This window comes from Lates calcarifer, linkage group LG12 (assembly GCF_001640805.2).
Source record: "Lates calcarifer isolate ASB-BC8 linkage group LG12, TLL_Latcal_v3, whole genome shotgun sequence".
NCBI classification, from domain to species: domain Eukaryota; kingdom Metazoa; phylum Chordata; class Actinopteri; family Centropomidae; genus Lates; species Lates calcarifer.
This window is the reverse complement of record NC_066844.1, coordinates 5,226,385-5,245,146: the sequence shown is the minus strand read 5'-3', so window position 1 is coordinate 5,245,146 and position 18,762 is coordinate 5,226,385. Positions and strand designations below refer to the sequence as shown.

General features: G+C 40.1%; 2 protein-coding genes across 2 annotated transcripts; both read right to left on the bottom strand.

Moving 5' to 3' along the window:
* Positions 1–2,016: 2,016 nt before the first annotated feature.
* Positions 2,017–14,134, bottom strand: pank4 (pantothenate kinase 4 (inactive)). The gene is made up of 19 exons (XM_018679643.2): positions 13,989–14,134; positions 13,449–13,531; positions 12,998–13,206; positions 12,172–12,355; positions 11,684–11,776; positions 11,419–11,572; positions 10,273–10,454; positions 9,997–10,078; positions 9,501–9,601; positions 8,156–8,311; positions 7,717–7,829; positions 7,169–7,256; positions 6,747–6,898; positions 6,081–6,136; positions 5,512–5,561; positions 5,078–5,182; positions 4,899–4,999; positions 4,579–4,647; positions 2,017–3,765 (listed from the first exon to the last, which is right to left on the bottom strand). Exons 1-19 carry the CDS (start codon positions 14,110–14,112, stop codon positions 3,516–3,518), a joined length of 2,352 nt encoding a protein of 783 aa, XP_018535159.1. The 5' UTR covers positions 14,113–14,134; the 3' UTR covers positions 2,017–3,515.
* A 1,364-nt stretch (positions 14,135–15,498) lies between these two features.
* Positions 15,499–16,887, bottom strand: LOC108885375 (transcription factor HES-5-like). The gene is made up of 2 exons (XM_018679701.2): positions 16,762–16,887; positions 15,499–16,647 (listed from the first exon to the last, which is right to left on the bottom strand). Exons 1-2 carry the CDS (start codon positions 16,882–16,884, stop codon positions 16,219–16,221), a joined length of 552 nt encoding a protein of 183 aa, XP_018535217.1. The 5' UTR covers positions 16,885–16,887; the 3' UTR covers positions 15,499–16,218.
* Between the last annotated feature and the right edge of the window lie 1,875 nt (positions 16,888–18,762).

The following is an 18,762-nucleotide window of genomic DNA, read 5'->3' as shown; positions in this document are numbered from 1 at the left end:
CATGACTGCACACCTGACCAAATCTACTGAGAAAAAGAAGAGACCATTAATTCACTATCCATTTTTATAAGTTAATGTAAAATGTCAGGAACCACTGTAAGACAGTAAGACACAGAGGAGTGCTGCCTATTTGCAGGCTATTTTCACATTTTTAGGAGTACAATAGATATCATTTGAATATCCCAGTACAGTAACAGACTGAATCACTTGCCAGACACCTGCATCTGTGAGGAAAATCTTAATATAGATTACTCAGGAGACACAAGACAAGCATACTCTATTTACATGTATCTTTTAAAAAAAAATGACGCACAAATTATCCAGTTGTATGCTTGAGGTCACCTGACCAATCAAATTGATGTTATTGTTTCTCTGAATCTACAAAAGGTTCAGCTGCAGTGTGTTGAATTTGAAAGCTCAAGAGAAAAGTGTCTTTTAAAATTGTTGTTTACTGTAACTACAGTAATTGGTGTTATGCAAACAGTTATAGTCAATGCTTCACTGTTTTCTCAGGACCTCTGGTATCAGTGTGTTATGAACCTTGCCTATAATTAGAAAGTTATACAGTGAAAAAGTATGTAGCCAATGGTCTGTCCCACTGCAACTGCAGAAACAATGGAAACTGTAACTTTGTACCACATTCTCAGTTCATTCAGACAGCAATCTTGTTGCCCTTTGAGGAGAATAGAATGAGTGAGAAAAGTAAATGCTACCTGAGGCTGATAGGAATGTCATAATCCAAAGTATTGGTCCAATTAAAATTTTGCTGAAAAAAAACATTCAAAACATTTTGTTTCATCCTGAAGGTGTGTACCAAAATGTCATGGCAAACCATCCATCCATTAAAAACATCCACCTGCTGGTGGTGCTAGAGGAAAAGTCAGTAGGATACATCGCCTAAGAGCTAGGTGGCTAAACATCACGACATCAAGCTTGACACAGATGGTTTTGTTGCTGTATTTTTGAGCTATTTTGCTATTTTAAAGTTTTGATAATTTTGTCATAGTTTTTGTCATTTTGTCAAATAATATTGCTGTTGTGTCTGTCTGGTTCTGAGATCTCTTTTTGCATGTGTCTGTATTTTCACCAAAATATACTGGGTAAAGCCATGATGGATTATCAAACAGGCCCACCGCTCACAGTAGGGGATTCTTGACTCCTTGGGGCCAGAGCTTCTGCTTGAAGTGACTTTAACATTTCTTGTTGTAAAAGTCACAGAGCTGAGTTTAAAACAGGGAGGTCCTGATCATATTCAGTACAATATTAACATTGCCATCCAAATTCAATCCAAGATTCGTGTTTTTTTTCCTTTCCTAACATGTCATAAAAATACAGTAAAATTAGCAAAGAGTGTAGCTCTGATGTAAGTAAATACAACCTGTGTTCATGCATCTTTGATATTTTTGTATGCTGTGCTGTGTATATCTGTGCAGAGACGTCTCAGTGTGGACCTGCTGTAGCAGGAAGCTTTGAGCAGCAACACAGATCAGCAAACACTGATGTTTAGGTGCAGCTTTGAAACAACAGCAGCTCTGATTCACCTGTCTGCATGTCTTCCTCTTATGTTGAAACAGTGAAGGGTCTTTTACATGCCTATGCTCAGTGGTGCATTGTCTCTTAATCTAGGAATGCATCTATACTGGAAGCAGACACTCATCCACACTGGATATAAAACAAAACTGCAGCTACAACACAACAGAGCAGACCTTATATGTAGATGTCACTAAATCCTCGAGGGCATCTTGCAGAACTGGTGAATGTGTTTTGGCAGTCGGAGTGATGAGCGAGGAAAAGCAGGAGGGACCCCCTGCCGCGCCTCCTCATGCATTATCAGCTCGCAGCTTCCCAGCAGGCATCAACCACCACATACCAGGGTGTCGAGCTTTTTATACCGCCTGGGGCCGGTTCGTTTTTTTAATATGGGGCAACTCTCAACTCTCCCTATTTCTCCACACGACTGCCAACTCCCCTGATACATCCAAAAACTGAAATGAACACACACACACATAAAAAGAGTAAAATAAAGATTTTAACCATTTAATTAAAATTGATTGTCTGGAGAATAATACATAAAATTGTGCTTGGTGTGCTTAACTGAAGTAATGCAAATGGATTATATATATATACATGTTTACACCCACACTTGTATATCACATATGTACAAAGAACACATACAATATTGCAATGTGAGTCCACATGTCAAGCAACTGTAACTTTGGAAAATATTTTCACACCAAGGCGAGGCTTTTCAAATCTGATCCTGCCCTGATTTCAGATATTTACGATGAAGTTACTAATACAGTCAGCCACTTCACAATCACACAGTGTTTAATGTTTCATTACAACTAGGTGCTGCAGTATTATTGCCTTGAAACAGTTGCATTTTTGATTTAGGGATGAATCAGAGCGTGTACTTGTACATGTTAATTACAGTGAATCATTGGACTGATGCCACGGCCAGCTCAGTGACAACAAGCTCAAAGTAATGCTTTGATCAGAGACTGTTAGAATATTTAACCTGAAATATGCAGTGTTAATTTTGACACCAAGCACCTTGGGAAAGATTGTGAGAAATCTTAAAAACATACAACACAGTAGAATACTGCCACCTTGTGGAGGAACACTGTCAAATGTCTTCAGTCTCTCTGTGATAAAGTGCAGCTTATCCCACTGATCATACATTTTCCCTGATGCCACTTTAACAGCTACACAAAGTTACAGTGACAATGATTCGTCTCTTAATCTTGATTCATTCACTGGCAGTCATGAAAAACAGGAAATCCTGTGGATTCTTCCTAATCTATGGCGTGAGACTGCTGGGAAAAAAGCTGATATTTGTGTAGTGGTAGTCTCTTCAACAGGAATTCAAAGCAGTCTGAGTGAATGATGCTTTTATCACATCAAACTCAAGGCACATTAAATACACTATGTAAAATGTGTTACCGCTGAAAGCTGTAACTACTCCTGCGGCTCTCTGGTTTTGTAACACACAGACACACATGCGCGCCAAAGAATCTCATTTGTCCATATGGGTGCACAGCGTTGTGAGTTGGCAGCATGTTAATGACTGATGCTAATTGTTTTCAAATAAACTTTTGTTTCTGATTCATTTTCCTACAAGTTGAAGATCTCATCTGTCACAAGAGTCTGTTAAAATTCACTGAACACAGCCAGTGATGAATTTCATAGTCCAGGTGCTGAGTGAGATCAATAGGCAGTAATGATGGTAGCAAACTAAGTGATTGTACAGGATAATGGACAGAGACCTGCAAGAAAGCAATGATAATTCTCTTTATGAAACCAGCACTAAAATCAATAATGTTTTAAAACAAAATGTGAAACCTCCCTGTAAATGATCACCTTTAAAAACCTGCCTAAATGTAACAATCAGCTTTACAATCAGTCATTCACTCAGTGGCAGTATACGATCATCCTTACATTCAGAGCTCCAGCTAATCCCTTCTGGCCGCTCGATTTTGACATTCCGTCCTGCTGAAATGTGAGCACGGTCTCATTCACGACGGCGTCAGAGCCGCAGAGTCCTGGCTGGGTTTTCCAGCCGGTACCTCATACTTGAAGACCACGCTGAACAGCTTCCCTCCCAGCCGGTCGGCCAGCCATGAGTTCTTGATGACGGCCATCTTGAGGCTCTCGCAGCTAAGCATGGCATAGTAGTTGGTGTGGATGGCCCGTCCCATTCCCTCAATGATCACCAGGTCGGTTTGCCGCTCCCTCACCACCATCGCTAGCACTTTGTCCAAACGGCTAGGGGGATGGCAGAGCAACATGTTAACATTGACCACAATACAGTACATCTCATGAACACTTCACCAGGTAACTCCGATGCCTGGCTTTGTGTGTAAATGTGTCTGTGAAATACAATAAAAAATAGAAAACAATGCTGTGTTGTTAACTCATATCCTGATTTACATCACTTGACATTTGTGTTGCATCTGTTGGGAGTTGGGAGTTTATATAAACAGTATATATGCATTTAAAAATTTCTGGCCACTGTTTAAGGGGAATTTGAGCTACTTCCAAAACCCATGTCCAAGATAATGAGCTCAACTGGATTGTTGGTGTCATATTATTGTAGAATAGAGATAATGCTGCAATCTCTCCTGCAATCTCTCCTGCCCTAAAAGTCAGTTACAGTTACAGTGGGCAATACTACAGCAATTTAGTCATGCTTGTGCACAAAGCCGGGAGGCTTGCAAGAGACAGATTAATAAATGAATGGTCAAAATTAAAGCAGCTGTAGCAGAGATATCCCAGCTTTTAGTCCCTCATATAAGTAAATTTCCAAAAACACTGGATCTTAAACTTCCCATAGTGTGTCTTGGTAGCTGCCCCCCGGCTAGTAAAAGCTCACATCTTTCAAACTCCATGCCCCAGTTTTTAATGCAGGCTTTCAGATAAAAGTCACTGTAGTCTCTGAGCCCAAGTCAAGATAACATCAGTCCATGTAAAGATCATCAGGCTTATTTTTCACAGACTTAACAAAGTTACCCCCAAAGCCACAGCAGATATTATAAAACTGTTTTCACAAGCTGGGCAGTACGCCCTTTAATAACCAACCTCAGATCAAGGCAGGGAGAACTGGATCCGCTCTGGACCAACGTCAACCTGTCCTCCCTCAGACCAGCCCTGTACAACAACAACAGATCAGTTTACTGAGGACGTTCTTCAGCTGTTTTAAATATGTTTTTTTAGATCAGACTTTATGCAGGAATGAAAATAGAGCGATATGTAGAAAAAAGAGAGCGTCAGTTGTCTCTATATTGCCATCTGTGTGATAGTAAATTATTAGTTGTGTTCTTTATTCTGTACTTCTTTAAACTTTCAACCCTTTTTCTTATCAGTTTGTGCTGTCTGTTTTTAAAAACATCAGTACTCACTGAATCACCGGATCCATAGCAGCAATTCTTTCCGTCAATATTTGCAGTTCACCATTTGTTACATCATTCAAAGCCGGACCAGAGTTGCTGGCTAACACAACCTAAAGGTAGACGGATAGTAGAGCTGAGACAACATTATATCATATGTTTACACAAAGGATGTTGTTGCGGTGCCTTACCTCCGTTCCTCGAGAGAGAAGCTCTCTGACAAAAGGCATCACCCCTAGAATGATGTCTACTCCACTATTATCTACGAAAAACAAGGCACACTTATGAGGAGGACCCTGCAAGAGAAAACCAGGATGGATTGAATTCAAGCACTAATCACATCAAGGGAACATAACACAGAAACACATAAAATATGTATGTGAATATTACTAATGAGCAATAAAAAAGCTGTTATCTGCGTTTCGTCTTTGTGCTTTATGGAAAGATAGTTGTGCCTGGTACTGACAGTGTGAGTTATGCGTGTTATTCCAGGATCACTTGTGCTAAACACAGTGGTGTGTGTACACATGGTGTTGTCAAATGTTTTTGATAACGTCTCTAACCTCCCATCAATAATGCTACAATGAGTAACCTTTCAAATAAAAAAGCAGAGAAAGAGTCTGACCTTTAGTCTCTCCAGCCACTGGTCATAGGAATCAACAAGCCACGGCCGCTCTGAGAGGAGAAAAGAAACACAAAAAATCAGTTTGAGCATCAGGAGTCATTCCAAAAATCCCTCGATTTGACAATTCTCTCTGTAGTTATTGTTTAAAAAAAAAAAAAGACATAAAAAGATGTGAAAGCACAGAAGCAGGTTTGATATCTGTCAAATGTCAAATGTCAGGGGTTAGAAGGTTCACTGGCAAAGAAAAAGCTTAATGGTGGGTATATCCAGAAGGCATATGAGACATTTTTTCATCGAATGGAACAAATAAACATCAACCCACTGTCTACATAGGCTCATGTTTAACTTGCATATGTGAGCTGAGGCATAGTTTCATTGTCTTCCATGTAACTACAGTGACTGTGTTGAGTTCTGAGTACTGCCAAGTTGCTAGTGACCTACACTCAGCACTGTGCCTGAACGCCTCATGCGTAGATGAAGATGGAGCACTGAAGCTGCTGCTCTGCTGAGATGCTGCTAACAATACACATCCTGTGTAAACACGGTGTTACAGAGTGGTGCTGTGATACCTTCCAACTGTCGTTTAGCCTCCTCAAACCCAAACTCGGGATCAGACTCCAGGACGCTGCATGATGGACAAGACAAAACACAGAAAGGTTCAAACATAAGGCAGGTGTGTTTCTGAGTCATGGCGTACAGAGCAAAGAAGCTAGATTCTCTGAAACTGGAGACTTAAATGCTGGGATTTACCAAACACTGCAGCATGGCCGGCAAACATAAAACGGTGCTGTCTGCTCTCAAAGCAGCTGTAATCATATGTTCCCACTATAAACAATTTGATAAACAAGATGCATTCATTTCCTAAGCTGCCTTGGCAGTTCTGTCCACAAAGCTGACCCTTTGGCAGTAACTGGCTGTCAAACAGCAACAGAAATGAAACAAATCTTCAAAGAGTCACTGAGGCCACTTACATTGACTGCAGCACTTGCTTTAATGGATTTTTATTTTGTTCATATTCAGTCCCTGCACCTAACTGTTTGCAGGCTAGCAAACTCAGGATGGCTTAACTTATCAAAACAACATGCAGTGGAAAAACTCTCCCTGCTCAAAGCTCCAGTAACATGAAAATACAGGATATGCAACCAAAGGCTCTCTCACTACCCACAGTCAACCACCAGAGAGCAACCGGTCAAACAGGACGCTCACAGGGAACAGAGGGTGTTAACTCCACTCACTCTGACACAGCCTTGGCTCCCCAGTCAAAGACATTCCCAGCGAGGACGCCCCTGACCAGGGCAAACTGTCTCTGCTCCCAGCTCAACTCCTCTAGGGATTTCACTGCCTTCTGGTAGTACTTGAGAGCGACGTCATTCTCCCTCTGTTTAATCTACAACATAAAATAAAAGACAGGTTATCTAGTTGTAATCAGAAATATTAAAAAGTGACTATTTTAAACCACTAAAGAATATGGCAAAGACCCATGTATTGCCTAAATGTATCAGGTGGAAACAAATTTTGCAACACCATGAGACTGTATGAAAACATGAAATGGTAACAAATTCACAAAACGGATCAGTGAGGGCCAAACCACCTGGGTGTAGCACACGAAAAGAACACAAAGAGAAAACAAAAAAAGGTTGATAGATTTCACTCAGACCTTAGAGTAGGGATCAGGAAAGTTGAACTCGTTTAAACAGTGTTCCCTCGTGTCTAAAAGACTTCTGACAGTGAGGGATCCATAAGCACTAGGTGAGAAGAGAAGCACTCTACATTAGCCAGAGAGAAACACATACACACAACGGGGCTTGGGCAGTAGATGCATCAGTGTTGTTGTCATTTTTTTCATTTATATTGACAGTAGTTGTGTTGTGGCTTGACATAGTGCTTTGAAAACTATGTCAAAGTGACCTCTGTACTGACACCACTCTGATATTATTGCATTTTATTCTGCTAAATCATTGGCACAATTAATACGGCTGATAACACACTTACACACTGCGCCCCATTCCTAAAAACTGAAACAGTAAACAGAATTAACATCAAAATTCCCCTTTTCATTGACAAAGCACATGGGCAGTTACAGCAGGTATGAAGACATGAAACTAATGCAGACAATGAAGAAAGGAGTTGAGTTTTAGTCTACTAAAAGCAACCTCTGCGTCTAACAGAAAAAGCTCTGTGAGCCGAAGTAGAGACAGTTCTTACAATGGCTGATGGCGGAGGGTCTGAAGCTTGTGTCGGTATTTCTGACGGAACTTCTCGGCTCGCTCGGTTGCCTCCGGTATGTCAGGCTGGCTCGCTACAGCTCTCTTAACAACCTGTGCCCAGAAAATAACAAGACCAGTTAATCAGCCCCGTTCTGAGACACAAAAGCCGTGAGTAGAGATGTAAAGGTATTGTCAAGTCCAATAAGAAAAGATGTCCAAGATGTCAACAGGAAATGTTCCATTTTTCTGAGCACCAAACTCATCTCATAATTACCAATTTTGTTTATCAGTTTTAAAATCATACAGACACAAATCAATAAATCCATAAGAGGAGGCAGAGATGAACCTTTGCCAGTCCCCAGAACTGCATCGCAGATTCAAAACTCAAAACTTGCTTGACTTGCTTTTATATTCTGAAACAGAAACAACGGTCCTACCCCATCGAGGGCCTCCTCGAAGCAGTAGAGCCAGTACTCGCGAGCCAGAGCATCCTCCGTCAGGTCCACAGTGTCAGGGATGTAAGAAGAAGGGTCTTGCAGCAGAGGCAGATTCACCAGCTGCCTCTCCAGACGGTCCATCTCCAACATATCAAACTAGACACAACAAAGAGACAGAGAGGATACATGCTGTCTATCTTGTCCACACACACACATCAATGCCTCTCCCAGCTTCTCCTCACATTTCAAAGCCTACTCCCCATCAAACTTTAAATTTTTAATTCTGGAATGTATTTCACAATATTTTCCTTTTTCTTAGCAACACTGTGGTAGTTTGTTCCCTTATCGAGGCAACAAGAAAGTTGAAAAAAAGATGCAGGAAGGAAGAAACAAGAGGGAAGGTCCTGGGAGGATTTAATCCTAAGAGGCAGTAGATTCAAGTGGGCACAACCAAAAATTCACCAGAAAACATCAGTTGTTTTTAAAGGAAATGCTGCATTTATAGAAGGTTTCTTGAGTGGTACTTCACCAAAGATAAGCTAGTAGTCCACATCACACTTTGCCAGTTTGCACTGATGAAAACTAGTTAAGAAAGCTGGAGAAAAAAGCAGGGGTTTATGGTGTGAGTTGGTGGTTAACGGCTCCTGATACTCTGCAGAGACCTGCATGCTTAAAGTGTCACAACAAGAAATCAAAGTCAAAGCGCACACTGTTATTGGCTCTCTGGATATCAAACACAATCCTTTTCAATCTTCATGTCATATGATTTAACCAAAAAAGTTTTAATAAGGGACAAAACAGCAGCAGGATTCTCAGCAATGCTAAACTTAAAAAAACCTGCCCCCAGACCTCTTGTCTTTGCACAAGTGAACACACAAGTGACTTGAGTGTTTACTGCTACAGAAGGCACTATGAACAAGAACAATATGTGATCAAACCAGTGCACACAAGTGAAGCAGGCAGAGGTACTTACGGGAAACTGAAGGGGAAGGTTTGGTAGACAGAAGAATGTGTGGAGAGGAAATGAAAAGACAGATTATCAGAATGCAAAGACCGATGTGATGAATGTCTTTATATGATGCTTGTGGATTCGGTGAGGACTGTGGTGGTGGTATTTCCATAAAGGAGATGAAAAATAAAAATGTGAAATAAAGCACAAATGTAAAAAAATAAATAAATAACTCAGAAATTTGATAAAGCAAAGTTGAACCAATGTGGGAAAAAATGATGTACCATCAACAAAGTGAAAATAGGTCACGAGGTTTGAGGTGGCGCATTGTGGTGCATCGCTGAGCTCAGCTAAGATCTTATATCTGATCACTCTTTACTTCCTCTGCAGACTCACCGTTCCACTTCGAGCACGTTGCATGGGATTCATATCAGGAGATACGCTCATCAGGCCCGAGCTCCCAGCATAATTCTCACCCCAGCTGTACTGGTTCGGATCTGGAGTGAGAGGAAAAACATGATATTTATAGTGTAACAAAAATATTTGGTGCCACATTAGCTGGCAGGTTTTGTCTTTTTGTATCAAGTTATTTTCAGCCTAATTTTAGTTTGTTATTGGTTTTTATTCCTAGTACTATTATCTACATTAGTTCTTCTGTATTCTGCCAGGGCAGTTACTTAAATGTGTTTGTGACTCTGAAACAGGAGGTTCAGAAGTTTGACAACTGAAGTCCAGGGATTTTAGTCATACTTGGCATCAGTGAAAACCTTCATGCAAGAATCTGCCTCTAGTAGTACTACTACTACAAGTTTCCAGTCAGCCCTAAAGTGTGAAGGAGGACTTGCATAATGTGCGTTAAGACTACAGCATCTATTTGTAGTTTTTCTCTTACTATCTTCCTCTGCTCCCTTAAGAAATGCTCCAATGGCTCCAAGATAGCCTTCATGTCTCAGGAACAAGGCCTGAACTTCACCCTACAACCACAAAACAGAAGGAGGTCATAACATAAAAATCAGGGTTGTAGGTGAAAGTTCAGCCAAAAACTAACCAAGTTCAGGACTAAACTGAGATACATAAGTGACAAAGAGAAAACACAGTATAAAATATAACAAGGAAGTCTTGTAGTTTACTACGTTTGTTTTTTTGTCAATAGAGGAAGGGGCTTTGCCTTTGTGAAGAAGTTGATGCTGTAGGTGATTGTGTGCATGGTGACAGGGTGTCCTCGAATGAAGAAGCCTCCAAAGTACACTCTGGACAGGTTGTGGAGCTTGGCGTACAGACAGGCCAGCTGCCCAATATCATTGCTGATCATATGGAGTAAGCTCTTGGCCATGTCCTCTTTAGAAAACTCTGCAATTCAGAACCAAGTCATATAAACACACAGGGAAAATATCTGTATCACAAAACTGTAGAGCCACTGACCAATGAATATTTAAGTACTGCCTCTAAAATATTAACAAGAGTATAGCAGCAGTTTTTTTTAGGGCTCTTAACCATTAGAAAACTTTTTCAGTATTATTAGGTGTCGATTATTATTAGTAAATGGATAGTAACAGACATTGCTTCAATAAAGCAGCCAAGGGTGTGAATTTCTCTGGAACAGTGCCATCCATTCATTTCCTTATGAGAGCAGCACGTAGAGTGAGCAAATCTTGATTACAACTGGGTAAAAGGTCATCAGCTCATTTCAACACAGTTTTTGCACTAAAACTGGAAAACATTAAGCCTGACTTAACCTGAAAAGACACTGCAAACACAAACAGAAAAATGCATCTGATTTTGTAGCAATCCTTAATTTTTACACTTAAAGCAGTACTCCGTCCTTTAATTTCCAAATATGTTGCCTACAGTGCCAAAGTCAGCTAAGACACAGAGGTTACAATAGCTCCAACAGTGGCATGTGTGGAGTGGAAAGAAGTGGTGTATTTTGCCATTTGCTATAGATGGTATGACTGTTTGCAATATTCTGAGCATATGGATGGACAGCAGAGAAGTGGATTATACTGCAGGAATGGTTGAGTTTTAAATGGAAATTGTGATACATTCTTCACTGTGAAACTGGGTCACCACTGGAATACATTTTACCCATCATGAATCCAAGCTGACTACAGCTGCTGCCCCTCGGAGCAAGTAAATGAGCAAGCTACTTTTGCAGCCACCTCTGAGATTCACATAAGATGAGTGGGTACTGCTTTAATGTGTGTTTTGTGATATAAATTGAACTACAGACCCAAGAGTCTAACAGTCACCTGGACATATACATATACATAACACTACGGGGAACCTACATAAAGTCAGCGTGCCCATGCATCACCTTTGTCAGCAGTAGCAGACTTCCCAAAACTGCTCGCAATAAGATCTCCAGTTAAACCCAAAGAACCATAAGATCCTCCATAGATATCTTTGACCAGCATGTCAACACTTGTGTGCTGCCCTTTTGAAGCCAACTGCAGCAACTCATCAAATCTCTACAGGAGAGAAAAGGGTAAAGTTCATGATGCGAAAGGGAACAAATTAATGCATTAAGAAGCCAACTATTGCTGTCTAACAGTAAACAGAGACCAAGTTATTTAGGATACCTTTGTTTTGGTAAGCAAGGCTCCAAGGCCCCAGAACGTCCCACCACCTATTGAACTTCCTCCTATTCGCTCAAATTTGTCCTCTGATTCAACCTGTCAAAGAGGGAGTGAATGGGATATTGTTTTGTGTGTGATCAAATACAGTCAGAGCCTTTGTTTATACTAATACACGTCACCTGGAAGAAGTCATGCTTGCTTTTAACATTCTCTACATTACAGTTAAAGATATGCTCATGTGCCTATGACAATACAGATGTTTGGGTATAAGAAGTATACATTATATACACATTATAATTTTGGAGAGTTACAACAGAGATACAGATTTGTGATAGAGATGCAAGGTATTTGACCAATTTCACAACTGCTGCTGTGACATGCTCTACTGCAGATTTAAGTGTGGAAACAATAAAATGTCCTGCACTGACTTTGTAATGCTAGAAACCTACCTCCTCTAAACCATGCACAAAACCTTGATTTTTGGTCGTTACCTTGACTATGGAAACCCCAGAGCCGATGTTAACAAGCAGATATGGGAAGATATCTGGATGAGTCGTCTGAAAGCGGAACTCTGAGTCAGCGTGCTTGGCATACACGAAAGCCTCATGGGGAATGTTCCTCAGCACAAAGTTACAGCCCTTGATAAGGCAGGTCATCTCATCCTCTTTGTCCACTCTGCCACAATGCAACATTGAGAGAGTCCATTAGCTTGAATCATTCTCAGCCAAATGTGTGATAAAGCCAAGAGAAAAAGAGAGTATCCATTTTATCCACTGGCTAGTAAATCATTATAATCAGTATAATGTGCAGTCTCTTTACAATATTCCTGGACATTTGCATTTTGCTGGGCAGCAGCTGTCTGCATTCACTGAAAAAAGGAATAAACTACATATTTTGTCCTGAATGCTAATGCCATTTGGATACAGACAAAAAACAAGTCAAACGTTGTGTGAATGCTTTTGTTTTCACATGTTTAGTTAGCCAACAAAAGGGGGAGTTAAAGTTGGCAAGCCAGTAAACAGTAGATTTTTTTTTTCCAGAATAGTCTTCAAAAGGTCTCCTAAACAATCAAATCTATCCTCTGATTTAACCTCTGTCAGAGGAAGAGAGTAGGTTACAGTAAGGACTGAGCACCATTGTGCACCAACTTAGTCATGCAGAGTATGCTAGAAATTTGTTTCCCTTCCTGATTTTCTTTGTACATGCAGTACTCACAGTTCAGCACTGTACATTATAACACAAAAAAGCTGAGTGACACGGCAGAGATAAAAGCTTTTTTTCCACTATATTTACTGTACAGTTGCTTTGTGTACTCACTTGAGTCCAAGCTTCCTCTCAATGAGTTCCTTGAACTTGTGTGCCCCTCCACCTGTGGCTTTGATAACTTTGGTTTCTGTGTTGACCAGATGGTCTTTGATGAAGTCCAAGCATGTTTCAATGTAAGCATTTTCAAACTTGATAAAGTGCAGGCGTGCAGTGACCTCCTCCTGCACTGATATCTCATACAGCTTGTCACTGGCAGCCTCCTGAGACACAGAAACAAACAGAACACTCTAATATAATGTCCACGTATTGACACCAGATTATCTGTCGATGGTGGTATTTTAAAAGAAGGAAAATGCAGGCTATCGTGACATAGAGGCTTTGCCCCGTCCATGCAATTTAGATTAAGAAGACTTTGGTGGGGTGTATGAAAACCTGGCAGTACCAGGATACCACAAATATTACAGAAACCGATGTGAAAAAAGCGATTAATAATACAAATTACCTTTGTGTTGTGCTCGAAAGATCGTACTTTTGCAACTTTGTGCTGTACAGTTGAGTAGTAGGCAAGCTTTGTCAGAGATCCACCTGTTAAAGCAAATCAGCATTGATAACGTGCGATAAGAAACTTACTGGACAACAGAAGCTAATCAAGAGTAAAACTAGACTAACGCAAAGATCCGAACAATTCACCAACGGTTTGTTTAAATAACAGACGACAAAACATGAATACAGGCTAGCTAGCAGCTAACGTCAATGCTGTTGTAGTTGTCAAAGTTGGACAGGTTGTTTCAACGCATCCGTTTCATTAGTTAAAAAATAATCAAGAGACTTGCTATACAGAAACGGACATGCTGTTAAATAAATTCAACTTAGAGACGGATTTATGCGGCTAACATTAGCTTTGTCTTGTTTACATCCACTTAAAGTCATGGGTTGTCATAGTATCAGGCTGCGGCAGCGCTGCTCCATAAACACGGAGATTAGCTGCGTTAGAGCAAAAGTTACAGAAAAAAATCGAGAAAACTTTAATATTCCCAGGTACCTATGTCTATTGCGAACCGTTTTGCGTTTTCCAAATTGCGGAATATTTCGTCGGGCGGAAGAGTAATGCTTTTATCCATAGTGTGAGTACTTGTGCTGCTGTCAACTCGAACACATTCCGCCATGGTCGGCAATGATTTGACGCTGCGTGCGTAGCGTGCGTGCGTACCCGCCCCCCGCCGTCCAATCAGCGTCCACGCACGGTTTGATAAGTGGGCGTTTTCTATGTAATCATTCACGTAAACAGTCCTGCCATATATCCTCCGTTAGTAAAGGTTAAAATGTGCAGTTGTGTGAAAAGATGTGTTGAATCAGCTGTATGATCATTTTCGAGGCTGCAGTTTGTGCTGCTGTATGACTGTATTGTGCTATACAGAGTTATTTAGCCTCACTGATTTGAATGGAGTGAACAAAATAATAGGAACACCTGTCAACAGTAGAACTCAACAGCAGCACCACAGCACTGAATCCTTCCCTCTAAAAAAATGTCATCAAAAACTGAACATTAGGGAAGTTAGGTAACAAATGGAGTATTTATTGCAGGACAGTATTACTTTAGGTGTACCAAATAAGCTGACAACTGAGTGTGGTTAATTCTTTTACTTAAAAAAAATGTTTTCAGGTTTTTTTCATCATTTTTGTTAACTTGTTTTATATCTGAAAACAAGAATACACAATTCTGTTGATGAATATATTCACATTCACAAAAAACCTGGCACAAGTTATTTTAAAAAGGAGTAGAAAACAGTTGCACTGTGGGAATTATAGGTCTAAAAACTATTAGACACATGACGTTATGCAGCGATGACCCAGATTCCTCTTGGAGTTTTATTCTCGTCAAGTTGTTCATACTTGGCCCATAAATTCACTGAATTCTTTGAGCCAGCTTAACCTCAAAAAGATAACTTTGAAGATAATGTTTGAAGATGTATCATTTTGTATAAGATTATGCATAAGATGTATTTCTATGTGATGATGGAATTTTATCACCAAATACATGAAGTCTTGGGTGTGAATATTTCACCCAGTGATAAAATCATGTAGCCTCATGGAGAGCTGGAACAAACAGATACAGTGTACATATGTGTGTGATATTGTCAGACAGTGTAGAATAAGATCATTTTACCAACCTTGCAGCTACTCTGAGAAAAACAAAATAGTTCAACTGGGTGTAAATTTTACATCTACACTTGGTAACGCATGTATTCCCATGTCTGTGTTGAGGGACACATACATAAACTAACCACTAGAGGGCAATGTTTAACCATAATAGAAACATTGTGTCTTCTATCGAGAAATGCTACAGTCCATGTGAACAACAGCTCGAGGGATGGAGACCCTATAAACAGCCATACAAACAATTAGAATTCATTACAATAGCCCAATAAATTACATCAACCCTCCACTGTAAATCACTTGAGTTGGTTTGTTTGTTTGTTTGTTTGTTTTTACTGTTGATGTGTTGATGTTTCAGCATAAAGAATGAATGGCACAGCTCAAGATTCAGTTGATGTTTTTTTATTATTGTTATTATTCAAAAAGAATATAAGAATCACATCATGTTTCTGTACCACCACAGGGGCACTAGTGGTGATGATACATCACGGTAAAAACTTGTAGTCCAAGACAATGTACTCAAATAGAGTCGAGTGAACAGCTTCAATATCTTTACAAAAGACAGGGAATCATTTAGTTCACACTAAACAAAGTGAAAATAACTCTCAGATTCACACAACTTCACATGCTGCTGACACAGCAAAACATGCTAATTGAAGAGACGACGACAAGACCCAACATGGGTCAATAATCTTTTACAATGTAAAAATATACATACAAGTACATCAGAAAAGATGCACACTGAAAAACGATACCCGAAAGTAGCTAAACTTTGCCACCTCCTGTCACAGGACTGATCTTAACATAGTGAACCACAGAAATTTAAGACTTAATGCAGATTTTAGAACATATTGATGAATCAATAAGAGAATATATGTTATTCATAGAATACATGTTGTACTTATCAACTTTGTGAAAGAAAAAAAAAGTTGCATTTTTCATTGAAAACATGCTCTCAGAAAGAAAGAAAATGTCAGTCCAATAAGACTTTGAGATAAGTAAGAACACTTTTGTACAGACACTTCTATTAAATTTCAGAATCATGTCTGATAAAATAACTTCTGACCAACATGGTCATCTCAGTTTGTCTGGTAGTGACTCCAGTCTGTAGGTGTCTACCATGGCCTCCAGAGGGCGCTGTTGACTGGACTCTTGTCTTTGGTGATGCTGGTCTGGACTGAAGAGCTCAGAGGAGAGAAGTCAGCCTCTCTCAGGTTCTTATCAGAGGAGGACTGCAGCCTGTTGAAGTGGTTCAGCAGTCTTCTCTGGGATTGTGTCTTCACCTCCTCTTTGGACAGGAAGTGTGCCACCTCTTGGACACATCTGGAGTAGCCCTGATTGACAGCTGCTGAGTCCACAGCTTGATGCTGCTGCTGCTGCTGCAGTTGTCTCAGGAAGCAAACTGTCATCTCCAGGATGTCTGCTTTCTCCAGCTTGGAGTCTGGCTGCTGTTTGAGGAACTCTGGACCCAGGAGAGACTTGAGCTGCTCAATGCTGCTATTGATTCGCTCTCTGCGTAACTTCTCCACCAGAGGCTTTCTGAGCTGCAGAAAGAAGAACAAAGTCATTAATCAACTTATTCTGGAGTTAAAGTGTTAACATGAACAAAAACAACTTCTCATGAATGAAGATTAAGTCTGGTTGAGTCTCCAATTTACCTTGTGAGTCAGAGTCAGATGCTCCTGAGAGTTGGTCATTGCTGCAGTGATTGTAGGTGCCATGTCTGGATGTGTGTGCTGTAGAGGTCTCTGTAGAGAGAGTCTGATCTCTGCTGGCTTCATCCCTCCTATTTATAGCCCCACATCTCCATATCAATGTGTGGGTCTTGGTCTGGCTGGAGTTTCTCACAGTCTTAACCAATCAGAGAGCTTAGTAAGACAATAAGGCATGTGGAGCGGCAACATGCTGAATGGTGTTATATTGCCCAGGGGGACAATAGTTAGATCTCAGGGGAACAGGTGGAGGACTGGGGGGGTGATGGAGAGAGACTCAGAGAGCTCTGTGTGAACCTGGGAAAGTGGTGACCCTGTAGAGAGAGCAGATCTGCTGCCTGATGCTGGGATCAATGACTTTGACTGAGCACACGCTGATCATCTCATCACACACGTGGGGGCGAGTGATCAAGAGACAGAGACATTAAGATCACCCCCATACCTTAAAAGTGTTGTCACATTTGTGCTATTGAAACAGTTCATTGGCCTTTGATAACTTTGAAATGAAATGTCAAAATTTAAAAGCAAACTATCATATCTTAAAAATGTATATTTTCCTGTGTTAAATTATTACAGTATGACCAGGTACTGAAGGCTTTTTAAGGCAACATTTGTACCGGTGAATTGTAACAGTGAATTGTGGGTGGGTGCATAAAGTAAACTCATATAAAAAAAAATCGTACTCATCTGAAAGTCATCCAGATGAAACAGAGCCTCCTGTCCTGTGACAGTTTGTTTCAGTGAGTAAAGAGTTGGACAAGGTTTCCCACACTGAATCCTGTGAGCTGTGATCAATGCAGCACAATAAGAGTTTGAATGCTTCACTGATGACTATTGGCCCTGTGCTGTGAGTGGGTTTATTACGGGTTCCTGTGCATACTAAAAGAACTATTACTATTTACCACAATATTTAGACAGTGTTTCTAATGTCTAAAAGTGAAGAGGATTTTAATGTAAAGTTATAGGAATTCCCATTTTATTTTGGGCTCTGTAAAACTAGATTTTCTTTTGTCTGTTCAGTCCAGAGACCACCCTGTGCACCATGAGATCTTTTAGTTAATTAGTCAGTTTATTTGGAGATTCCTTAAAACACATGGCATTTATATAAAGTAATATGTATGTCAAAACATTAAGCAAAACAAAAGTCTTTATAACCCTTGTTGTTAGGGCCACATTACCCTGACAGTTTGGCAGCCATCAATGGAATAACATAAAAAGGCTTATATCCAAATGATGACTCGTTAAGCAGAGGGGAAATTAAGTTGGCAAAAGTTAGTGAGTTGGCACCAGAGAAAGTGAAAGAAATACAGGGAAAAAAGAGAAGAAGACGAGAGAAAAATCTTCCTCTGAAGTGTGCCAACTCCCCCTTGGAGAATAGTCAGGTGCTGGTGGGGTCAAGGATGCTAATCGCACTGAACTGTGACTCTGCTCTCTCGGCTTTCCCACACTCTGCCCATTGACAGAGCTCCCACTCCACAATAGACATGTGCCTTGTTAAATGCTAATTCATCCCCGCACAAGCAGCTCCCAGCTCTCCCCTGAGGCTGGAGTTTGTTGTTTAGACACTCAATTAGGAGAAGAGAGCCAGAGAGATAAACACAAATATTTTGAGTGGGGATGTAACTTAACAACCAATTAACCAAATGTATTTGGGTGCGGATTTTATAATTAGATACCAATGTAAACTGTCTATTTTTATCACTTTATATTAACTCCAGTGTTTATAACACTCTATAATGTCATAGTAAGCAGATATAAGACATTTTTGTTAATGCTCAGTTGGTTGGTGTTTTTTTTTTGTTGTTTTTTTTGTTTCTTTTGTTTATTTGTTTGTATACGGCACAGTTTATGTCTACAATTCAATAGATTCTTCTTTGAGAACATATTTTATAATATTATAAATGTTTTTTTTTTACTCTATTGTTTAACTCTATTGTCATTCATTAT